Source organism: Ptychodera flava, chromosome 4 (assembly GCF_041260155.1).
Source record: "Ptychodera flava strain L36383 chromosome 4, AS_Pfla_20210202, whole genome shotgun sequence".
Classification (NCBI taxonomy): Eukaryota; Metazoa; Hemichordata; class Enteropneusta; family Ptychoderidae; genus Ptychodera; species Ptychodera flava.
The window spans coordinates 41,954,047-41,979,701 of record NC_091931.1 but is presented as its reverse complement, the minus strand read 5'-3'; the positions used below and the strand labels follow the sequence as shown (position 1 = coordinate 41,979,701).

Below are 25,655 nucleotides of genomic sequence, written 5' to 3'. Positions count from 1 at the left end.
AACACTGGGCAATTAAATGGTGACTGAAGAACACATACACGTACGGACAAGAAATCTGACAAAATAGAAAATAAATAAAAATAAAAAAACAGACACTGGATAAAAGCTTGGCATCATTTCTTTTATTTAAAAGTCGCACTGCGGTTGGAATAAAAGAATGCTTGCGCCGATTTGGCCTGCAAGCCGGTGACTGAAAACGCCGACTGGAAGGAAGTAAAACAAACTCTGAAGATAAAACATGGGTTTTACATGATATTACAGAGTGAGCCCTTCGGAGCAGCTGTTGGCACAACAAAACAAATTTCTCTCAGTAGTACTGATTATGTTGGCGCATATGGAAATGATCTTAGCGCTGCTGATCCTTTTTCACTATGGCATCAATGCTGGAATCCCATTTTAATTTATCATCAAAAATAGAACCCAGATAAGCATAAGTTGATACAATTTCCACTTCTTGATTATGTATGATAGTCTCTCACTCCTGTGTCCACATCTCCTGAAACCAATGACCATTCCTTTTGTTTTCGTGATGTTCAAGTTCAAATATGATTGGTCACACCAGTCAACAAACTGATTGAGAGCGGGTCCATGATGATACTCTGACTCCATTAAAAGTGAAAGTAAAGCATTATCGTCCGTGAACTTAACAAGATGATCATCCTCGTGCGTACTTCTACAATAAACGGTGTAAAGGATATAAAGAAAAGGAGAAAGGACACAGCCCTGAGGAGACCCAGTTGAACTATGTATCAAATTGGACATGCGACCGTTGACAAACACTGTTTGTGATCTACTGGTAAGAAAATCGATAATACAGAGCACTAGTTGGCGACCATCGTCAAAATTCAACAGAAGTTTTTCTGCGAGAATGTGCGGTTGAATAGTATTAAAAGCACTTGAAAAATCTGCAAAGAGTATTCTTGCATATGCACCTGACTTTTCTAGATGTTTATACAACGTGTTCAAAACTAAAAGCTTAGCATCTTCTACCCCTTTTCCAGGACGATACGCAAACTGAAGAGGGTCGAGTTTGTGTTCTATCTTCGAAACAATAATGATTTTATAATTTTTTCTAGTGTTTTCATAACGAGAGAAGTTAATGCAACGGGACGAAAATCATTTAACTGTTTAAGGTTGCTTTTTAGGAACTTGAACTTCGTTAGAGTGTTTCCCAATGATTGGAATAGTAAGAGTGTCAAGAGAGGTCTAGTGGGCGTTACCCTGGGATGACCGTACCTTAAACAATAGCCTACCAGTTATCTATCTATAGATCTATAGGTCGATCTATCAAACTATCTCTCTATCTATACCTACCTATACCCATCTATCTATCAATCTATCTGTCTGTCTACCTATCTACCTACCTACCTACCTACCTACCTACCTACCTCCCTACCTATTTGTCTGTCTGTCTATGACATATATCTATCTATCTATCTATCTATCTATCTATCTATCTATCTATCTATCTATCTATCTATCTATCTATCTATCTATCTATCTGTCTATCTATCTATCTATCTATCTATCTATCCATCCATCAACCCATCCACCCACCAACCCACCTACCTACCTACCTACCTACCTACCTACCTACCTACCTATGCTTATCTGTTTGGAATAACAACTGATTGTAACCTTTTTAAATTGATTGATTTCCTAAGGCGGTAATAAATAAAATTTAATAACTTTTACTGGGGCTTCCCGTAATTTTACCAAATTTCTCACTGAAATGATAAGTAAATCATATTTATAACTACAAAACGAAAATGGTGAAGGGGTTTCCATACACTCGCCCTGAGTTCACAAATGTCAACAACCTCACTAAGAAGTGTTCTGAGGAACCATTGCTCCGTTCATACTCCTTATCTTTTTATTAACTGATTTAACCCCAAACACGTCTGCATGATTTGTCATATTTCCGAGTTCTTTATCAGTAACAGTACTATTGTTGTTTGGTGAAAAATGAAAAAAGTTTTACAAACGATATTTTTAGTGTTTCTTTCAATTCCGTGATGTATACTTGTAGTGTGGAGACATCCGGGGTCATTAATTTCAGGAAGGTGTGTAGTTTTGACCTTGGCTATTGTATCATGAAATTATCGGTGGAATCGAATCGGCCTCGTGTTTTGTTCCACAGCAGCTCTTTCTGCAGCGTAGTCTCAGCACTGTTACAGCAGTGTAATTTACATTCTCTATGAAGTTGAAGCCAGCTGCAGGTGGTGGCACTGTCGGGGAAAATGGACACACATGTGTGTTCCCCAAATAATGGAGAAGGCGGAGTTTTTGTTTACCATCAAGGTCCGTGAAAACGAGAAAAAGGGGTACTTTTTGCAAAATCTGATCCGTGAAAGGCTTAGATTATCCCTTTGGAATCTGGTAATAATGTACAGCCACATCAGCGCTAAGTTAAGAATTAGATTTTTAAGAAGAACGTCATCATGTACACTCTCTTCCTAGAACTTATCATGTTTCTCCAGAGTGTAACAGAAAGAGATGTTACAGACAATATATTACACTGATATGTCAAGACAATCTCATTGCTCTATTCAACATCGACCTGGTTGTAACTGTATTTGCAATTTTTTCAAGCACTCCTAGATTTTATAAAGTAGGGAGTGTTTTTGGTTTTGTTTTCTCCTAATAGTTGTCATGATGTAGAATGTCGTTTTGTTGAAAATCCTAGATGAGAGGTGTTTTTAAATTTTGCGGAATAAGCATTAGGTACACAGCCTCTCCTTTCCTGTGGGTGCTACCATCGGGAGTTGAAGTTACTTACTTTATTCCTGCAGAGAACGCAGCTGAGCACTGAGACGTCTAGTCCGTCCACACGCCGTTTTTGGCGTAGCATGGAGAGACGGTCGCTCTCCGAATAGTCAGCGAAGACCTTGGACAGCAATATAGGACTTCAGACGAAAATTGCCCGAAAAGGGACAACAGTTGCTTCATCATCTTTCTACTCTCCACAGCTTTCCTTAAGCAGTACTAGTCCGACTCGTAGGTGGCACTCTTCAGCAATCACCAGGCTTGATGAAAAAAAAAAAAATTACTTTTATCGTTGAGGACGCTATTAGACGGGAGACTGTTTTGCGTCACGGTGGATGTCAAATTTTCCTGACATGCACAGTTGGGTAGTAATGTTGTTTATACAGAAATGTGTCGTCAAATATAGCGTCGATATTTTTTAAAGCTTCAGTCTGTTTGTATACGCTTCGATTGTGAATGGGATAGTGTGTAAGATGCTCGCAGCTAACTCGGTATCCTTTCTTTTCAACCTATGGCTATTTCATCACCTGCATGCCCTGGCCAGATTTACAGTATTTTATTCCGTTTACTAAATGAAGCCTTTTGCTGTTCACCACAAAATCTGATGAAATGACTTTATTATATATACATTCAATAAGAATACCATGAGCATTGTCGTTCGTTAACATTACATGCACGGTACAATGCGCCTCGGGGACAGATATTCGGACTCTAAAACTTTTACAATTCTTTTCTGATCTACCTCTTGTGGGGGTTCATTTTAAAAGTTTTGATGTAATTAAAATTTTCACAGTCTTAGTTTTCGGAAATCGACAATTTTATTTTTCTCAATAAAGTTAAAACAAGGATGGCGGCCATTTTGAATTTCAAGTATCGGTAAATCTTGGGTAATTTGTTTCTCTAGTACCAAAATTTGCCGCACGGTGACCCCGGATTTTTATTCCTGATTGTTCAAAGACTATGGTTCAAAGATTCCTTGAGGAAAGTTTGAGCAAAAATTTAAGTCTTTCACTTTCAAGGCGCATATTAAAGAGGCACTCCCACTTGGTAACATTTTTAAAACACATTTTTTTAATGCCAACGGTCGATATTTGACGTGGCGACTGCGCGCGGATCGCGAGATATCGATAAAAACATGTCATTTCCCGAGCGTATTTTTCACATCCCGAAGTTTTACGATCGTTTCTGATTATGACCCGAAATCCCCCGAAGGTTGGTTGTTGTGCTGATTTAGGATATTCTAGGGAGTCCATAATAAGTTCGAACCACACAATTTTACCTCCCACGGCGAAAACTTTATATACAGCATTATGCCTTCACTTCAGGTAAGCTTTTTTTAAAACTTCTCCTTAGTTTTTGTCGTTTTCATTATTCTCAGTCAGTTCTATTATATTTTTAACCAATACCACATAGATATCAGTTTTTACGTGTAAAATATTAGCCGCTTCTGATGACTACATTTTGTCGTCTGCCACACAGTTACGCGTGGTTCGATACACAGCGGCCGCCGCATGGTATGCGTGCATAACACGCGGCGGCCGCTATGTATCAACCGCACGTATCTGTGCTAGTCACCTATGCGAATTCTGGTGGAATCAGCAAACTTTGTTTTCCGTTTTTTCTCCGAGTCAGTAAGACTCGGCTTTCCCCCACGGGGCATGACCGATCACCGATGCGAGTGGTACTGTGGCGTACAGCAGCGTAGCGTAGACTCGTACTCCATAGCTTAGTTGACAATGGCCCAGTGCCGAACGTTCGATGTTCGGAAGCTGAATTTAGGTGGGCCACCGGAATTCAAACTTTTACTTTTTTGAGGACATGTTTTTATCGATATCTCGCGATCCGCGCGCAGTCGCCACGTCAAATATCGACCGTTGGCATTAAAAAAATGTGTTTTAAAATGTTACCAAGTGGGAGTGCCACTTTAACATGAGTCGAAATGTTGACAATAACTGGCGGTCTCAACACACACATCGACTTGCAGAACATTGAACACCGAGTATGCTGCAGGGAGTACAAAAAAGAAACCAAAATTGATACAGAACAAAAAGACTAACAAAATCTTTCCCTTATTTTCGTTCAAATAGAGCATGTATTCGTCTGCAGTCTCTTTGCTTGAACAGCTGTACCTTTATAAATCAGTAACGAGTGCTTACTTACATGTGCAGTACGGCGCATGCGCCAGACACTTCCCACCACTGATGTGACATTTTTTTTTTATATTTTAATTATTCTTGAAAGTCTCATTGAGGCTGTGTTCTCAGACGATTATCAACTATAAGCAAAACATAAGTCAAATGTAATGCAACAGATTCCTCACACATCACCGAAGAGCTTGATTCGAGAACAATAGATCGACATTAGCGTTGTAGCTGTTTTCAACATGTATTTAATCGACTTTTTATTTTAAAATGCTCTGTTAAGAAAAGAGAAAATTCTATGACTGAACCTGGATCCTCATCTTACTTTGGATATTTCAAGCCACCTAGCCAAATACTTATTCATCGTCCACCATCACTGAGCATAATTTGTTTGTTCGTGCGTTTGAGATTTGTGTTATCTCGACCGTCCAAACTCCAAGCGATGTTATTACGTAATCGTTTATGTGACATATAACAAACAAACATACGCAAAGAATGTAGACTTGATGGAATCTGTGCTGTCTCTCGAGCTATTGCGCCAGTGAATTAATATGAATCTCTTTTTTTGGAAAAGACCGCTACTTTAGTCCGGAAAGTTACCTTTGTTTTTGGCTGCGAGTTTTCTTGTTCACTTTACAGAAATAACATGGAGTTATTGAAACTTTGCATCATGCTTGTGACTTGTTCCGCGTTAAGCTTCTCATCAAGGTCGTATGCAGGTAAGATTGTTGATTTGTGACGATACCATGTAGCTTTACTTCCGTGATAGCGCCTATATCTTGTTTTCGTAAAAGTTTAAAAGTTTAAACAATCTCCTTTCTAAAGCTTCTCCATCGCCTCATAACTTAGTCGTATTCCCGGTTCTAAATAATTTCCAGTCATGTATACCTGATAGAGTACCTGAAGCTATTTGTTGAAATTGAATTGAAATCGGATTGGCAGGTCTTCTACGGTTGTATTCTTGGTAAGATCGTTCTACATTTTACGAATAGTGCGCCAACTGTCCTCACAATATCGCATAATTCCCCATCTTCTCCTCTTTGCATCTAGGTTTTCCTCACGTTATACGTAATTCTTGTCCAAATGAGATGTCTGATCGACACGTCTAACAATAAATCACACTGACACAGACATTTTCTAGATTTTGCAGGTCTACCAGAAGACCAATTTAATTACATCAAGAATTACATATCCTCTCGAGAACCGAGGCGATATTGGGTGGAACGCGTCATTGCTGACCCGAGGGAAAATAGCTATGAGTACGTGATTGGTTTGCGATTTCGATTCGGCAGGACTGAAGCGGAAACTATTTTTAAAGCAGCTCTGCCTGGCGTCAACTATGACAATGTTTCAAGAAATCGTACATCGTTAACCGACACCCAGATGGACGATTTATTCGAAGTAAGTATCTTTGTTTCTAACAGCCTGTTATCCGACGTAAGCTCGGTGTCAAAATATGCTATGTACCAAAGTTTTTAAACTCATAATTTTTTTTAAACAACCAGCATTGAGAAATGAAGGAAATGACCGAGTAAATAACTTTTATATGACATGTAAGTGTGTCACGGATGTGCACATGGTAGACACCGTATATTAGCACTCGTCAGAACACTTGTTGACGCCACAATACTTTATTTGTATCTTTCTGGATGCAAAACTACGCCAGGTGTGGAAAATGTTAGGGGAAGTTCCTCCTTTGCTCTTTATTCCTCTTTGTACCATGATTCTGTGCCCATTCCCGGCGTAGGACTCCGTTGAATGTTTGCCGCTGTGCTAACAATAGTTCCCTTGTGCTACATTTAGTGTTAGGGCAACTAAAATGACTTATTTACGCATGAACATTGACAAGTGTTCTTTCTCCAAGTTGACATACGCCACGAAAGTGGGTGATGCGTTTTCCTTGTTCCCGCTTTTGATTGTATTTAAAATCTGAACGTACTCAACAGGGAGGTGACTACGTCCTGTCTAATCTCTGCGTATTACTAAGGATTCTAGTCTGGCCAAACAAATCTTTGTATTTCCACTCCACTGTGCTCGACTAAAATCAATATTTGAGGCGACGCTTATCGCTGTTTCCTCAAGAAGAACATTGTGGCGATGGGGACTCTTAGTGCGTACAATATTTCTCTAGATCTGCAGAAGAAAAAAGTGGAAAGATGTAAATTGACTAATGGATGGAAGTTGCTGTTTAGCTTTGGAATTTCTGGTCGTCCTTGTGGCAAAAGTTGAAAGATTGTAATGCTCCCAATTAAAGTATATATTTCCTCTTTGAGCGCCGACCCCGACAAATCGTCGTAATCTTAAGCTTGTGTGATACCGTTTGCATAGATCATTGGCCAGCATTGCATCTTATAAGTTCTGTATCATATTACAACTTGTTTGTGTAGTCGTCTCATAGATACCAATGCATTGTATAATTGTCTTTTTGTATCCTGGTTTGACAATTATTAACTTTGAGAGCCATGCCTACATTACAGGCTCTCCTTGACTCTCTCACAGCCCCTCGCCGGCTACGCCTTCGACCATACTAGCGCCCTCAGTAGTTGAGCCAAGCTCGGTGAGTCTCGCTTGCTAGAAAGCCCGTTGAGGGCGCATCACCATATGGTTGAGGATACAGCTGCGTAGCAGGGATTAAAGTTTTCCTTCAACCCTATGTTATGCAATTACAGTGGTATCTTTCCTCATGGATGAATACATTATATTTCACTTATAAGTTGATGAACAAAGCTATGCGACAGGGGCCGGTCTACTGAATGTGACGAAAAGGAGAGGATATTGAGTACAGCATGCCATTTCGTCTCGTTTTTGTTTGTTTCATTCTGTTTCACTAGCCTAAGTAAAAATAATTAAGAACTTTGTGGTATAGTTTTATACAAACATTTCAGCTTAAAAGTGCGTCCATGCACTGTCAACGTGTCGCTTGGTTCAGTTCATCATGACAGTTAAACTAGATGACAGATGATGTTAGAGTATCATGATATTAGTCATTTGTTTGCAAGTTGTCACATGTCAGCAACAGTAAATCATCAGATTTAAAATAAATCATTCGACGGGGTAAAATTGTGCTATCAGATGTTTTCTTTGGATCTCTAATTTTCGGAAAAGGTTGTCCATTTGTACTACCACATAGAAAAAATAATTTCGAACCCTGTGATTTCAGGGAATTGTCACCAGAGAAGATTTACGTGTAAATATGTTTTTCTACAGTATTTTGAATACAACTTAAAATTTGAAGATGACAATAAAGGTTGTTCGCACCCGCCCGCCTATTTTAAACTTTCCTCTTACTCTCAGTTAAGTTCTCAATTTCCTTTGGACAAAACTCTCTGCATGATACTCCTACCATCATGTGACAATTTTTCTCCATCAAGCTCTTTTTGCTACGCTACTTTGTCCTCCCCACGAATCACTCTCCTTGTCTCCTACCTGGGATTTTCCCTGGATGTCCGCTAAGCAAAAGAATAAAATTTCCCTGTCTGCTGATTGCTTTCGAGAATAGGTCTGGGTGTTTTTGTCCTATTTCAGAAGCAATAAATGTCGTTTGTGGAGGTCTTACTTATTATAAATTAAAGAGTGCACACTACATAAAAGTGAAAAGAATAGTCGCGGAACAAAGCGTCACCATTGCGTCAAAATCTCTTCAATTGACAGAGCGATAAGCTGAGGGTAACTTATGCCAGGTAGTTCCACTGACAAGTTAACTCCTCAGCCCAGTGTTTCATATGTTCCTCAAACCCATTTTCCATGAAACTGTTTTCATATGAAACATAGTGTGTTTTGGTTTACTTCTTGAAACATGCTGCAATACGGGTCAACATTGCATAAAAAAAATAGCTGTACTTGCTGCCAGAAAAAAATTCGGTGAAACATTTTATGATCTATACAAAAAAATCAAGTTCAAACATTCAAGTGTAAACTCTAATCATGCATGGCTGAACATACACTAGTAAGGTTTGTTGGACCTCATTCAAGTTTTTGTAATGACGTCATTATAAAAATAAGGATGGCAGCTTTCCCTTACATCATGGCAATGTTTATATGTCACAGGAAGTTGGAATAGGAAGAAATCCATTGTACCCAGACGTCATAAACGAAATCACCTGTTTGCATTCGGCAAAGGGGTAACTTTTGACACTTTTGCAGTTAAAGGTAGAAAAAGAGCGACTTCGTCCCTTTATAGTTTTTGTGTTCATAAACATATGAAATATACATAAGAAAATGCTAGTGTCCCGGCTTGACTTATTCACTGAAGCTTATTTGCTTATTTAATTAAATACCTCAGGCAGACTTACCTTATTACATCGAAGAAACAATGACTCTTGTTGATGAATTCACTTCCTATCCTGAGGAAATGAAGACTGCATTTGTTGACTCACATTTCACAAACTACGCGACAGATGAGTTTTGGGATGAAGTCAATGACGTAGATAAGAACTGGGTACAGAAATGTGTGACGTATACGCATGATCCAGTGTTTGTCAAGGCACCAGATACGAGTAAGTTTATTATTCTCTTCTGATACAATTTATCCAAAGGCAGCATGCAAGTTCTGGTATAACTTTTTAACAGACTTGACTGTTATCGTTGTAAAATGGAAGATGATTTGCCCTAAGACTACCTTAGTACATTGTTTCCGTAGATCATGCAGCTAGTGAATTATCATAATACAATAAGGTTGTAGCTGCCATGTGTTTGAAACTGTGATGATCATTTGGGGGGTTATTTTTCATAGATCAGTATTGGTTCATGATAATAAACATCATAGACTGTTTATCATGCTCTGGGCGATCTATGAAACAACGTTCTTGTTGGTTTAATTTCTATCGACGGATTCAAAAGTTGCGTTTTCTCTTTAAAGTGGCTTGTTATAACTGATTGAAGCATTCATTGAAATTGTTGAGATTCATTTTTAGGCTAATTAAATTCAAATAACGCCATTGAGCTGTCGAGCCGAAATCACACTCGAAGAAAGGCAGTGCCTTCTTCAAGTGTTTATTGATGATTGCGATTTACAGTAAGTAATCTTGCCAGGTTGACGTTTTTCATTGCAGGAGTAAAGTCCAGGATTCGGGATGACTGCAGTCTGATGATGTCATACGCTGTTGCTATTGGCGACTCGGTCTCGACGTATGATCCTTGCATTGATGGTAAGCAAATGAGTTATTGAGTTCGCTTATTTGATTTCCCCTATTGCTTAATTGTGACCCATTCTCGTGGCAGACTTGTGAAAATCAAACTACAAATCGCAACTTTTCCATATGAAACAAGCTGGTCATCCCACCTTGCAATTTATAAGATATGAGCGATGGACGACATAACAATGAAATCAACCAATTCTTTTATAGTTCGCTCTGGTGACGGATACAAACCGGAAACTTACTCTAGCTCGTTACTTTATTCTCGCTCAGATAGGTGGTCGAAAAACGTTCAGGGTGGCCTGAGCCAATTTGAGGCAATAACAATTGGCAACATACTCATACTCTCTCTCTCTCTCTCTCTCTCTCTCTCTCTCTCTCTCTCTCTCTCTCTCTCTCTCTCTCTCTTATTATATATATATATATATATATATATATATATATATATATATATATTATATATATTATATATATATATATATATTCTTCATTGTCATATTATTACATCATTGCTATTCGAGAGGAAGTTATTTGAGAACGAGGTGAAAAGAGAACAAAATGTACATACTTGGTTTCTGTGTACTTGCCCTACAGATTTGATGTTTCCATATGGTCAAGAAGTCGGTGATTCCAGAAACGAGCAAAATGATGACGACAGCTCAGAGGAAATATTCATTTCAATACCATTTCCGTTCTTCGATCAGAACCATGACTCTCTCTGGGTAAATTCTTACATTTTAATAACTTCAAACAATCCCCCATTCATCACACGCTTCGCCTACACAAATTTAAACTGTTTGACAGCCTCTCGTTCGTCGCACTGCTTCCAGTCCATGGCGAAAGCCTTGCAGCCCCTTTTCAGTTCTCATAAAAGACTCAATTACGACTACGACAACGGTGATGACGGCTGTGATGATGATGATGATGATGATGATGACAATGAATGTGAAGATAATCTATTATTATGATAGTATATTATTATTGTACTTGGGCCTCAGCCCAAGTACATTTGTTTTCATTCCGTGGGAAAAAACCTGTAAGGTATAACCATTTCTGGCTGAGACCAGGGAGGGCAAAATGTCTTGGCTTCATCTTTCTTGGCATAATAAATGGCGTAATGATGCTAACTTAATGGAAGTGCTGCTCTCAGCCAGTCATGAATAAGTGAGATGTGAATATAAATGCTTCTCTATCTGAGTTTTTGCCACAAAATCTTCTGAATATAATCAAAATGTGCATCGAAATGCAACAATTAATGCACCCTCCGTTTCCTAAGCGATGGCACGACCCTTGCTACACCCACTGGACGAGCCAAAGTGGGAGGGGTAATTTCAGTTTGGTCGAACAGGAGGGCTCGAGACCAGAATTTAACATTTAAACTTGAAACATGTTTAATCACTGACAAGATGTGGACTAGTGTTAATCAAACTGAAAGTTTGAAAAGGAAAGGTTTTATATCCCGGACACAATGAAAAACATTACGACTGGAAACTGTACCCCCAGTTGAGAATAGTAATGCCCACAGCGATGGAGAACACTTATCCTTGAGCTGAGAAAACCAGACCATCATTTCGAAAAGAGCTGCAGATCGATCGAGAAGCTCGTTCAAAATAGCTAGGTACAACCCCATAAAGGGGTGGTTTCGAGTTTTGAGGGCAAATTTTCGCCTCCTTCATATAGAAATCGTACGTTTGTTTTTCCAGGAGAACACACCATTTGACACAAAATTTGCATGTAAAGGGGTCGCCAGTAAGTACGTGGTCAAATCTGGCATAAGAAACAATATGAAATGTTGGGTAAAGCCAGTCCAAAATAAACTGATTTGAACTTTGTGTTTTGTAATTTATACCACTGCAGTAACATTACCTTTTTGACAACATCACACAATGTAATACGTTTTGAAACTGAATACTCCGACGTATTCTGTGTCTCCTTGCTAAAAAATACGGTATGCCGATTACCATGTAAGGAGATGATGACGTCAAGACAGATTTGTAGTGCGTTTGGTCCTGGATGGTGCACGAAGTTTTGTCGAGGTAGCTTGTGTATTTATTTCCTAAATGGGAGAGATTAGGGTCGATCTAAACGAAGGCCGAAGAATGTTATGATACTCTAAGCGAGCTGAACTCTAACGCGAATGGTTGGATAATTTGGAGGATGTCTAGAATGATCTCGTCTCATAAGATTATTTGGCGGTCAGTATTGAATTTCAACTGCGTCACAAGTTTGCGAAATGAGTAGGCCTATTCCATCGAACGGTCAACGAACGATGTTTTAGAAATCTGGAGACATGGCACATCGCATTTTTATTTTAGTATTTTATATTTTACAAAAGATTTAAGAAGCAATGATTTTGTCGAAAATTCTGAAAAAAATATAGGAAGATTTGATCGCGAACACATTTTCACTTGGGGTCAACTAGCCCTGCGTACGATGCTGTGTGTTCCGCTACAGCTAATCGCCCCGCTCACCACAGCCCTGCAAAGACCCGTACGTAGGGTCGGTGACTTCAAATCCATTTTGGGACTTCACGTAAAAAGCCAAATTACTGCCGAAATTCAGCGTTCTTGGCCCAAGTCGTATCCCAGCCTACCTCAGCTACTCGATCGCTTCCAAAAATGACAGTCTTTATTCACTTCTCGTAAATAACCGTCGATGTCGGCAACTCTCTCGCTAGCCCTGCGTACGATGCTGTGTGTTAGCTGTAGCACATAGCATCGTACGCAGGGCTAGGGGTCAACCGGATGCGCTATTTTGCGGGTTGCGGGTTGCGGGCATGAAAAAATGTGTGTTTTTTGATATCATTTTCGCCCTTCTCACACTTCAGATTAGTTCAACCGCCGATAAAAGCACAATTTTCAAAATCGTTTTCAACGCCGTTTCAAATAATTTTATTGTGGTGAACACGATTATAGTCCTAGGAAACTTTTCAAAGTCACGCTGGATCAAATGCTTGAAGGGGGCATACCGGCATGGAGCGACTATCATACTGCAGGTGCAAGTCATACGTTCATGATATTAGGAGATAAATTATTGAGAGCTGCAGAACACAAACTCATCCAAAAATATTCCTATTAGATCGATTCCTGAAAATAAGGCAACGCACCGGCGTGTTTTTCCCACTGAAATTCTCGCGTAAAATGTTAGCAGAATGTCGTTCTCTGAGGTCGCGACCTCGCTTGAACCGAAACGGCAAAGTAAACTAAGTCCTTTGTTGTACGTCTTTTTCTTTTAAAGATTTCATGAAAAATACACGGCATTTACAATACACATCACTTCTACGCTTTTTTAAGTCAAATCTTTCCTTATGCATTGCATTTAACTAGGCATTGTTTAATTTTCTGTATGAGTTGCCCTGGAACCGAATTGTGAATGGATGCATTACAAAGAATTTACTTCCTATGGCCTGATACTAGAAATGTAACAATTTTCATTCCGCGATAAGTGGCGACATTTCCGAGGCGCGATTTTTTTTTTTGTCAGTCTGGTATTACGTATATTTCTCACTCACATCCATGGCAAGAAAGAAAAGTGATTCAGATCCCTAATTATTTGTAATGGCCAGGCAGCTCGGAATAAATAAATTGGTCCTCGGAATCGCCGCTTTTAGTTTAGCAGATTTTGATTTTTTCAGAAACATGACGTATTTTCACCCATTTGGTTTGGTCAGTTATAGCATCTTTAGTCCAAAAAATCAAGTTTACAGCATTGATGTTTTCAACAGCCTTCAAATATACAGTATTACGTTAAAATACACCATATAGTAGTGTTTCATTAATTTTAACCATCTTGACCTGATGGTGAAATATGGACTTCGCAGGAAAAGGGATACTGTACGATAGACCTGATCATCATTATTTATAATAGACACATTCTAAAGTTTTATTTCTTATATACTAAATGCCATATTACATATATTAGAAATCTAGCCATAATTCTAAAAACCCGCAGCCCGTAGCCCGCAACCCGCACTTTAGCAGATACCGGGGTCAACATGGGGTCGCAGCCATGTTGCCTCAAAACTTATTTCTGTCTGCACTCAAAACTCAAAAATGTCGGATATGAACCTGAAAATCGATGCAATTTCGTCAAAATTCGGCGAAATTTCAGCCTATAGACAAAATTTCATCTAGGTAAGGTAAATTTACTGAAATTTGATCGACAAATAATCCTGAGCTTGAACGTGACAGCTCGCCTTCTCCGGGAAGTCAAGCATCCAGCTGCCCATACACAGTTGCCCATATGGCCAGGTTTATGAGATTGTTTTCAAGCGAGCGAGCCAATAGAGCTAGAGGTCTGATTTTTGGTATATAGGAATAACTTAGCAATACAATTATTTTGACAAAATGTCACGTGACCTCAATGACCTTGACCTCAAAAGATATATTTGTCCACAACTCAGTAACCACAAGTGCTACACCCTTCATATTTGGTATGATGGGACACCTTATGACACCACATATTGTACCTCATTAATTATGCGCATATCTAATTCTGAGCAAGCCAATAGAGCTGGATGTCCGATTTTTGGTATATAGGGATAACTATAGGGTAGAAATCTAAATATGCCCATCTAAATATTAGACATCTACCATCGAGAACAAAAGAAATTTGCTGTAATTTGAATATTTAAGGAGTTTAAGCAATTTCACTATAAATAAAGAACCCCTGCCTCAAACTCCACAAAAGTTGCTAGACATATTTTGCCGTTGTCATGCCATTGCTTCGTTTAATAACCAGTTAATCAAATGCCTAATTGACAGGAGGAAATTCAAGACCATATTGAATAGTAGTATATATTGTCCTCAAAATTACTCTATCACGGCCCAAGTACTCATTGCCTTCAGCAATACTGCCTTGTTATTATTATTATTATTATTTTATTATTATTATATTATCATCATTATATCATTATATTATTATTATCATCATTATCATCATTATCATCATTATTAAATTTCAAGAAAATCGGACCTATTATTAGCATTATGATTATTATATATAATTCTTGATGATGATGATGATGATGGTGGTGGTCGTGGTGATGATGATGATGATGATGATGATGATATATGATGTTGTTGTTGTTGTTGTTGTTGTTGTTGTTGTTGTTGTTGTCTTTTTAATCAGTTAAGCAATTATTCTTCTTTCACACGCCTTCTACACACAATAGGTGAACACCAATGGAGTGGTATCTTTCCTCGGCACCGTTTCTCAATTCACTCCCGACCCATTCCCATTGGACAGAGATCGGCGTATTGTGGCGCCCTTCTGGGCAGATATAAATACAAGAAACGGCGGTGAGGTTTACTTCAGGGAAATCTCGAACCCGGATGATGTACTGCTGGACAGAGCAACGCAGGAAGTTTGCAGAGTGTTTGCCCGGCATAAAAGTTTTCAAGCCACCTGGATGCTGATAGCTACTTGGGACGATGTCGCTTTTTTCGGTGCATCTAATGTAGGAAAGCAAAAAGTGAGATATTTACCCAGTCCGCTGTCTAAGCTTACACTCTTAGTGTTACAGTAACTCTAACCATGCTGTTCACGATATTTTTAATGTTACGATATTTTTAATGTTGTTGACTAATTGAAGCAGTTAGATGAGTCAGGGTGAATTATAAAGACCGTGTACGCAATCTGACGGGCTTTTGGCTTTGTCATGGGATAAAGACAATATTAACTGTACAAGCACAGGTTACAGCGAAACGAGCAGTAATGCAACAGTCCGTTAAGATGATGTTCAGTCGAAAAAAAAGTTCCGTTGCAAAAAGGCTTAAGCATTCTACAAAAGTCTAATATTCGAGTACTATATCAGCATTTACTCAACCTTTAACATATGAAGTACGTTTAACACTGCTGTAGAAATATTTTTCAGTTTCATCTATCTGCCAGCTTTATCATTGTTCTCGGCAGCCTACATACAGCGTAATGGTAATGCATGAGGCAACTGCCTTTCAAAGTAGGGTACTGGATACCGTCCCTGGTTAAAGATCCATTAGCTGTAACCTTGGCCATTTTTAAAATTTTGTTTGTTCTGTGTATCATCTGCAGTTTCTGGTTTGAATCCCTGAACCATGGAGAAATTCCTAATATGTAGCTCATAAATATACCCTATAAGCTTATGAGTATAATCTGCATTGTTATTGTTTAAATTTTGTTTTCAGGTCCGGACTAGAATATATTTATCAACAATAACAATGGTCATTTCACATATACAGGACGTGTAGGCAAGCAGGACACCGGGCATTGGTCATGATGATCGGATTATAGTAAAATTCTGTAGTTGATACATTGAAACAGAGTAGTGAAAAAATTAGTCAAAAGCTACAGCTAATGTCCCTTTAAGCTGTCAATTTTAGAATTACAATCAATCTTCAGGAATAATGACAGTATTAAGAATTTGTATGTTTGAAAACGTACCCTGTCTTTATTCCTTTCGGGTAGAACTTTTGCGGGCGATGACGTGATGTGAGAAGGTGTGCTATTTAAAGATACCGTATAGAGAGGACAGCAGCGCCATATATTTAACCCATGGCTGAATAACAGTAGTTCCAGTTTGTTTAACGGTAATCGCTGCCTAATTCCTATCAACCAAATTTTTAACCCGTATGCTCTATTTAATTAAATTGTGCAGAGAAACACTCTTCAATGCATTTTAGTGACCAATGGTAGACACTCTTTTGCGATATATAACTATGACAACGTGACATGGACGACTGGCACAGCGAGTCGTGGCGACCAAGACACTGGATTGGGAGGAACTCCGGCTCAGGTAAAGTGCTTTTCCTAGCGATACAAGAACGTACTTCAATTCAAAACCTAATGAGGGTCCTATAAATCATAGACAAGAGAAAACGTTTAAACAAAGGAAAGGTTCAATTGAAGGTGGACTGCGCCTCGGGGACAGATGCTTGGACTCTCAAATTAATATTCCAGCTTAGTTTTGTTAAAATCGGGAATTTCATTTTCCCACAGGTTTAGCGGCCATTTTGAATTTCAAATATCAGCAAAAATCGGGTAACTTGATTCTTTAGCACGGTGACCACCGATTTTTATTTTTGATTTTGAAAGAAAAAGTTTGAAATTTTGCTCGAGAAACGTTTTAGCCAAAGTTTAAGTCTATCATTTTCGAAACTCGAACTATCTCAATAAGGATATCACAAAATATTTGTATGTTCAACTTTTACCACATCCGCAAACAGCTTAAAACTTACGAAATTCAAAGCTATAATTTCAAGTACTTTTTGTTTTGTTCTCTCCTGGCGCTGTCTTGGCGTAGGTTGGTTTCAACGCTGGTGACGGGATCACCTACCACACAGTCAATGGTTCAAGGACATCGGATATCGTAAACATCGACACGTGGAGTAACGTAGATGTTATTGGTAGATTCATGTTTCAAATTGACGACAAAGAAATCGAAGACGGCGGATGCAATACGGAGGGTAAGCGTATTGTCAAATTTCTGATATAAAGGTGACTTATCCTGATACATAGTAAATCGTCGTTAGGCCATTTTTGAAAAACATACCAGCCAGCCAGAGAAAAACAAATACAGACAAAAGCACAAGTGTATCAACATAAGCTCAATTTTTATTTGGTTTCCTTTGGAAAAATAATATTTTTATTTGTAATAGCGTTAACATTGTGTTTGTTTTCTTAATTTTCTCTGAATTCAAAGTAACATGGCCGCCGTGCCTAATCATTTCTATACACAAGACAGCGAAACATGAAATACACTTAAATACACTAAACGCAAACAACCAAGATATGAACGATGTGTTGAGTTGCTTTCCCTTTCTTGACTAGGCCGTATTCGGCGCTCTTTTCATCTTATTATTTTCATGATTTATCTTTTTTTTCCTTCAAAACTTAAAAAAGTCGTCACGCGCATGTTTTCACATTTCGCGCGCGATGACGAGAAACAAAACACTTATTTTTTTTGCCTGAGGCTAAGTTTAGGATGGCGATTTAGCCTTTAAATTTACCTATATTCTTGATTCCCCAAACAGGTGTACTGAGTGTCTATCCTAGTTACGGGTACATGCTGGGAGGACAGCGTATTTATGTCTCAGGTCCATGCTTCGGAAATTCAGCCATACGCTGTAAATTTGGAGAACACGTTGTCACAGCAACGAAGGAAAACGAATGGACTGCAACATGCAATACGCCAATCTTTTATGAAATTGGTAGGCTCGAATTCACTCTTTCAACAGACGGAGGTGCAAGTTTTGATAAATATCGAGGAATTTACACCGTTGGTAAGTTCTAGTCAATGCCATGCACACAGGTAATTATGCCACATGAAAACCTACAATAAACATTATGATTTCTCTTCTTCTTTTCCATTTTACATTGCGTCGGCACTAGGCGGAAGAGGATGAACTAAAAATCAAAGTTTGTTGTCAAAAGTTACAGTCTTATAGTGCAGTGAATAAGAGGAGACAATCTGACAATCTTCATCATTTTTATCCATCGCCACCCTCCCCAGAATAGTATTTCATCATATTGTGTATGGAATTGCCATACACCATCATCTCAACCTGACAGGCTCGTAACATCATTATTCTGCTAAAGAGCATGAGCGATAGATATGCGAGGATTGATCGAGTCGTCTGATTGGTTTTAAGACAAATAGCACTAAAATTTGAGACAGTCAAATATCTTCGGTCTACAAGAAATATATATAAAGGCACTTGACAAGGCATGCACGATCCTAAAAATGTCTGTGGTGGGCATATGGAGGTGGATGTTCTTTGTGACTTACGTAAAAATGTTGACACCACGATATACATTCAAACAATCCTTGTATATCCTTCATTCAGTAAATGAAGAAGTTCGAAGTCAACGTATTGAACGCGTCGATGCGCTGAATTGGCACGCGACAGATGACGTCACAATCACCTGGGACCCCTCCGCTATTGAAGGTCAACTTCTCAGGGTTTCTCTCTACGGTTATTTGGAGAACACTGTTACTGGAGATGTTGATTTGCAACTGGCTTCAACCATAAAGGACAGGGTAGAAAATAGTGGAACTTTAACTTTTGACAGACTGGTGAACGAAGCCCGATACCACATTGGGGCCATCAGACTCACGGAAACTGAATCAAGCTTGGATGAGTATCTACACTTTTGATTTTTAATATTCTTCCGGAGCATTTGTCGGAAGTGGTTGTAGCTAGTGGTGGTAGCTGAAATCTTTATATCTTTGTACCTGCAGCTGTTGAATGATTTGTATTCAAATGGTTTGCACACTTGAACAACCGCTTGAAGTTATTCAACGCAGCCATATTGTTATAAGTCTTGTCTAACCGTTCTTTAGTGTGTTTTTCGTTATTGACTCGCTGTAAGTGGGCATCAAAGAGAAACAATATATTTAGCGAACAAAATAAAATTCATGTGTAAATTTTATGTCACAATTAAATATCCTTCTCAATAACGTGAAATATTTACAACGGAAAAATAGCTTGAATGTTTTGTGTAGTCTTGGTACCACTTTTACCATCACTTATCTTCCTATTTCCGTCAAATTCTAGACATCCGCAGTCATTATGGAGCGATATACATTCACTGAAGTGGAAGTTCAAAGTCGATGCGCGTGACTTTTGTAAAGACTGGGCGTCCACAGATGAGGAGCGTGACCAAACCTTCCTAGATGACCTTGAACCTTGCCCGTGCACGCTGCAGCAAGCCAGGGTGGACACCGGGAGGTTTACCGCTCACCCAACCTGCAACGAGGCATTGTCGAATGAAGACAACTGCGAAAGACGGACTCTGGCCTTACACTGTGTTAGAGCTAATGAACCAAGGTATTAATCAAATCCGTTGATTATTCACTCACAAGTATGTCGATTCGGCCAAACTAATGTATATAATCGAATATCCATAATATAAAGTGGAACTTATTCTTATGTGTAGACCATGGCGAACACTTTCAAGACTGCAAATTAATATTTAACATAATATGAAATTGTTCCACCTTTTTGTTAAAGCTAGACTTAATATTTTCATGATATACTTCTTTGGCAAATGTCCATACCAAAATATTTCAGTATGTACTGGTGTAATAATAAACTAGGTACTATAAGAATATATGCGCCCATACCGAATCTATGATCTTCACATCAAGAAAACTGCCCATCATACATTTATACTCACATCTTTTTCTACCTCCCTCCATCCAATTGACAGCGGGTATGGTTCAGGTCAACAATGTTGCTATAACAACGAAGGAAATTTAATAGATGGCCCCCAGGAATACAGCGGAGGAACCTCTCATCGACGTCATCACGATGGCATTTATCCGTACAAATCACCGGGCACAGTACCATACTTATCACATTATCTGACAGACATATTACCATGGGAACACTGTTGTTACTATTCTGATGAACTCTGTGAGCAGTACTATGTCAACAGGCCATCGGATGACTGTAAAGAGTATGAGCCACCTGCGCCAGGTATGGCATCGATTTCGAGGCGTGACACTTGCCATTTGACACCCCCCCCCCGCAGTGCGACCTTTGACCTTGTTACAATGCATTACTTGACAACTACCCATGCAAATGCTACAAACTTTAATTACATGAGCATGGCTCTTTGTAATTTTTATCTTCTATTGGGAAAAGAAAATATTTACTTAGATCGAAGAATTAGAACGATGAGTTTCTCAACACATCCCCACGATTGACTTCATTGGTTGAACATGGCAGTTCTTGAAGACCAGAAACGACTGGAATGTGGAGTTTAATACCCACGACTTGAGCAGTTTTACCACTGCCGCAACTTCTTGGAACTCTTTGGATGTCGTCTTTGTTTTTCGAGAATTACTTGAGCTGTCATTTTGCCCTTGCAGCGGGAAGTCATGGTGTTCACGTGGGAAAGATTTCGACAAGCGATGTTAATGGTTAGCTTTATATAGAAATATGTCGTTACTGCTGATTGAATCGCCAACATTCCATTACAGTTTGACTGATCACTTTGAAACTGCAATTCGCTCTGGTGGTCTAATTCCAAGTTACCCCCCCCCCCAAAAAAAAAACAAAAAAAAAAAAAACCAAACATAATTTTACTCAATAGGTTTCCTATCTACCATCACACTCTTTTGCAAATATCAGGTGGCGGTGTAGGCGATCCACATTTCATCACCCTGGATGGTTTGGAGTATACCTTTAATGGTCATGGCGAGTTTTATCTTGTAATGACAACAAACGATACATTCATTATGCAAGGCAGGATGATGGAACTGAAACTTCAATCAGGTAAACTCTATAATTCAAAGGAAGCTTCGCTTATTCGGAGGACCTTTACTTGCTTGTTAATCTGGTTCAAGAGCTAAAAATCTTTATTCAAGATGGTTCCTTTTTATGTCTTAATTACATCTTCTTACAGCTTCCTTCGAAGATGTATACTATTTCATACACAACTAAAATTTTCTTTTGTACGTGTTAGAATACATATTATGATTTAGAGAGATGACAATGTTCAACGTACGATAGCGGACATCTCCGCCTCATGGGGTTATTCTGAACAAATATGTGTTATTGGTATCTCAGAACTCCGAAACAAAATAACTAACATTAATGTCGCCTTGGCTCCATTACAGGTGAAGTGGTAGAGGGCGCCACCGTGTTCACCGCCGTTGCCATGAGTACACGGACTTCTGACGCTGTTCAAGTCCAGGTGAACAACCGACGAATCCTTGATGCGTGGATAAACTCAACGGAAGGAAACACTGGTTGGGAAAGAGTGGATTTTGAAGAGAATAATTTTTGGACTTTTAACGGTATGATGATCTCGTAATGTTATTTGCTTTATTCCACAGTCGTTATGTCACCCCTGCCAAAATAAACCATTCCATTCACCGTGACACGTGACCCGATCCACATTGCGAAGAAACTTCGAAAGAAGCTTCAAGTTCATTGCAATAGTCCATATACAAATATATATTGTTACAGGTTAACAAAATGCTTAAATGCTTTAAATAAATTTTACTGATACTTCGTTAATCAATATACAGTGAGTAGCTTCTCGATTAAAACAAACGTACCAAAAGTAAGATTATTGAATCACAATTTTAATTTTCGTTCTGGTATTGACGATTGAACAAGAGGAATATTATCGTTGTCGTAAAATTGTTATTTGTTAGTCTGCCTGGTTGTTCAAGTTGTCTTTCTAACGAATAAATGACATTTTTTCGTGATATTCAAGGCGTGTCAGTCGTGAAGGACTACTCTGGAAATTCGTCTGTCATAACGGTTATGTTCAGAGATGGCGTATCAGTACAAGTCACCGCCACGGAAGGCACTCTTATGATGTCGTACATGCTCTTCGGACCTCCATCTTTGAAAGGTAAAACGCGAGGGCTTATGGGAACTTGGAATGATGACCCGGATGATGACCTGTTGACCGCTGATGGCGAGTATTTGTCGCAAAATTCGACCTTGCGAGAAATCCACTACTCGTTTGGAATGACATGTAAGTATTTACTGTTGTTTGAAAGAATAATATTTTTCAGTGAGGTTTGACGAGGTGACACATTGAACCATCATATCATTACATCTGCCTACCTCGCGTCTAGAAATTCAAAGAATTAAACTCTTGTTCAAGGAAACTTTCAGCCTCTCTTAAAAATTCAAAAAAAATTGGGGTTACCATGCAAATTTTAGAACTAGGGAAACAAATTACCCAGTATTTAACGATATTTGTAATTCAAAATGGCCGTCATCCCTGTGTTATCTCTACTGAGGAAAATCATTCCTGATTTTCACAAAACTTGGCCGGTCGAAATTTTATTTTCCCCTATGAGCTTCAAATGAGCCCGCGCAGGTGGTAGGCCAAAAATGTTGTAAAAGTTTGAGAGTACGACTATATATCCCCGAGGTGCGCTCTGCCTTAAAACTTGTAGCCCGGCAATACTTAAGGTAGTATATGCCTCGAAAGTGAAAGACTTAAAATTTTGATCAAACTTGCCTCAGGGTGGCCACTATATCTGTGATAACTATATGAAGAAAAATACAATTTCCGATTTTCGAAAAACTAAGACCGTGAAAAGTTTCGTTACACCAAGAGCTTTAAAATGAACTCACACAAGAGGTTATCAGAAAAGAATTGTAAAAGTTTGAGAGTTTATAATATGTCCCCGAGGCACGTTCTAACTTAAAAATATCAAATCTCTCAGCTATGCGAAGAGCGCCCGCGGGCTTCATAAAGTGAATGGAAAACGCGTAATGAAACTCATCGACTTTCCTGCGCATGTCCAATTTGCAGCTTATTCGACACATTTTTTCAATGACTAAAAAACTCGTCTTTGAAACTACCTGAAAATCTATCCCGTAAATATTTTTGAGTCATTAAGCCGTGACAGCGAGACTAATAGCCATTCTCAACGACTGCGTCACATTTCCAGGGAATGTTTCCGAAGAGAAATCCCTCTTTCGATATGATTCTGGAGAGAGCCATGAAACAATCAACGACTATACCTACGAACCAGACTTTGAAGTATCAACAAACGTCACGGATGACGTAGTTGCTCTTTGTGGTGAAAATACCCAGTGCATATTCGACTACCAGGTAACCGGAAGTGAAAGCGTAGCACAGGCCTCCAAAGAAGCAATGGTGCAGTATGAAAAGTTCGTAGAAGACACTGTCAAAGGTCATTCATATTTCGCTGTAATAAACTATATAAACATAATGTTAATTCTATTGAATCTATTGATCTTAAAACTCCTTTAACTTCAGTGCATGGTGTATTTTCAAATAATTCTGTTTTCTTGCTCAAATCAGTTTTTTAGCTCACATTCGGTACATGTATGTTTTGTTTTACTAGACTAGCCCACTAGTCACGGCTTTCCGGGCGTACGCAGTAATTACTGACTGGTAAATGTTTGCGTTTTTTGTTTAAATCACCTAAAATTTCATCAAACAGTTGTCAGCTGTGGATTTCTAACGATACCGTCCAATGGTACTATGACTGCAGACAAGTACACGGAGGGCGGTAATGCAACCTTTGCGTGCAATCAAGGTTTTAACTTAATAGGATCCGAACAAAGAGTGTGTCTGGGAAATAGCTCCTGGAGTGGTACACAACCGGTATGTCAAGGTAAGGGAACGTTTATTCTGTGGCACTTCTCCGGGTTACCATCCTAGAAGATTTATGGTATCGTCAAAGGCACTCAGCCAACTTGCTACAGTACCAGAGTAGGTAGAGTTCCTACGGTGGTACATGGTGCTCAAGAAATGCATGCTACACACATTTGTTGAGCGCCATCTAGGCGCTCACACTCCAGTTCCTTTGTCTAGGGTCAGCTTTTGCCCATGGCTTTTATTCGTGTGGCCTATTCATTCGTATTGCCCTCAGTTCCGCAGGGAAACGAAGACCAGCATGATACGACAAATACAGAGAGCAAGACTGACAAAAAAAACAATGAAAGATAAAACCGACCCCTACATCTAATAAGCATGTCATGTAAGCATGTCCTCAAGGCATTATTATACGAGCCTCGAAAATGAAGGACTCGCTCAAACTTTCCTCAATGAAACTTTCAATTCTTACCAAATCAATAATAAAAAATCAGAAATCACTGTCCAAAGTTAATTACTAGAGAAACAAATTACCTAACGTTTAGATATTTTGAAATTCAACATGACCACCATCCCTGTGTTAACTCTATGGTGAAAAATAAAATTTTCGATTTTTGAAAAACTAAGACAGTGAAAATTTTTCATTCCCCGAGAGCTTTAAAATGTGGTTGATAAAAACAATGTTTTATGATAGTTAAGCCACTTCCCTCGTTAGAGAGTAACAGGAAAGACATGAGATAGAACTAAAATTATTGTGAATACATGGCATTTCAGCTTACGATAAATTGAGCTTAAAAGACATAGATATCAGGAATACAAAGGGTATAACGAAAACACTTGCCGTAGCAAAGATGTTCAGTCAAGTTATCACGTATATGTGTGGTCTGATAAGTGTTGAATTCTCTCTTGAAATACGCCAGAGGAATAGATATTCGTACACTCAAAATTAAACAGTTTCTCTCTCAATGTTGTTTTTGTAGAAAAGGAAACATTTAAACCACCGAGTCAAAACACATACAATTTAGCAATAATGTCTTACACTATAAATATTAGCACCCTAACCCATGGTTTTCAGTGTTGTTTAGGATTGAGAGCAGTTTTAAGATTTCAATAACCGAAGTCATTAAAGTTACGTCTTGTAACGTTCACGTATATGTATTCCAAGACACTCAGAAACTAAATTACCTTAATTCTTAATTAGTATACTTCGTATTGAAAGCTCAAAATGTTCTCCGTAACCATTTTTTTTCTCTCTCTCTCCGAACAAGCCGTTAACTGTGGCGTTCCAGATCCCCTCAGCCATGGCACACCAACCATTGTCTGTACAACATATAACTGCACCGTTGACTATACCTGTGAGGAGGGATATGACCTTCAGGGTTGTATTACCCCTATTGTAACAATCAACCCTATTTGTAACAAAATTTAATTTTCAAAAAAACTTTGCCGTATATGTTGAAATATTATATAAAATATGCATATTTGTATGTTTGAGGGCAATTCTCTTTTTTTTCCTTGTCAAAACTCATTTTTC

The 25,655-nt window shown here is 38.7% G+C and overlaps 1 protein-coding gene across 3 annotated transcripts in view; it reads left to right on the top strand.

Moving 5' to 3' along the window:
* Positions 1-5,394: 5,394 nt before the first annotated feature.
* LOC139131812 (sushi domain-containing protein 2-like) overlaps positions 5,395-25,655 on the top strand; it is a 28,168-nt gene continuing 7,907 nt past the window's right edge. The window contains exons 1-18 of one of the 3 annotated variants that reach the window (XM_070698092.1): positions 5,395-5,626; positions 6,058-6,308; positions 9,190-9,403; positions 9,959-10,054; positions 10,637-10,764; positions 15,216-15,515; positions 16,677-16,814; positions 17,322-17,484; positions 18,052-18,300; positions 18,865-19,159; positions 19,576-19,848; positions 20,231-20,499; positions 21,157-21,300; positions 21,645-21,824; positions 22,250-22,516; positions 23,448-23,693; positions 23,967-24,140; positions 25,390-25,502. In XM_070698092.1, coding sequence (XP_070554193.1) covers positions 5,554-5,626; positions 6,058-6,308; positions 9,190-9,403; positions 9,959-10,054; positions 10,637-10,764; positions 15,216-15,515; positions 16,677-16,814; positions 17,322-17,484; positions 18,052-18,300; positions 18,865-19,159; positions 19,576-19,848; positions 20,231-20,499; positions 21,157-21,300; positions 21,645-21,824; positions 22,250-22,516; positions 23,448-23,693; positions 23,967-24,140; positions 25,390-25,502 — 3,573 coding nt within the window. In that variant the 5' untranslated portion in view covers positions 5,395-5,553. Of the gene's footprint in view, positions 5,627-6,048; positions 6,309-9,189; positions 9,404-9,958; positions 10,055-10,636; positions 10,765-15,215; positions 15,516-16,676; positions 16,815-17,321; positions 17,485-18,051; positions 18,301-18,864; positions 19,160-19,575; positions 19,849-20,230; positions 20,500-21,156; positions 21,301-21,644; positions 21,825-22,249; positions 22,517-23,447; positions 23,694-23,966; positions 24,141-25,389; positions 25,503-25,655 lie in introns of all 3 variants that reach the window. The other 2 variants (XM_070698091.1, XM_070698093.1) reach the window with 2 other exon arrangements.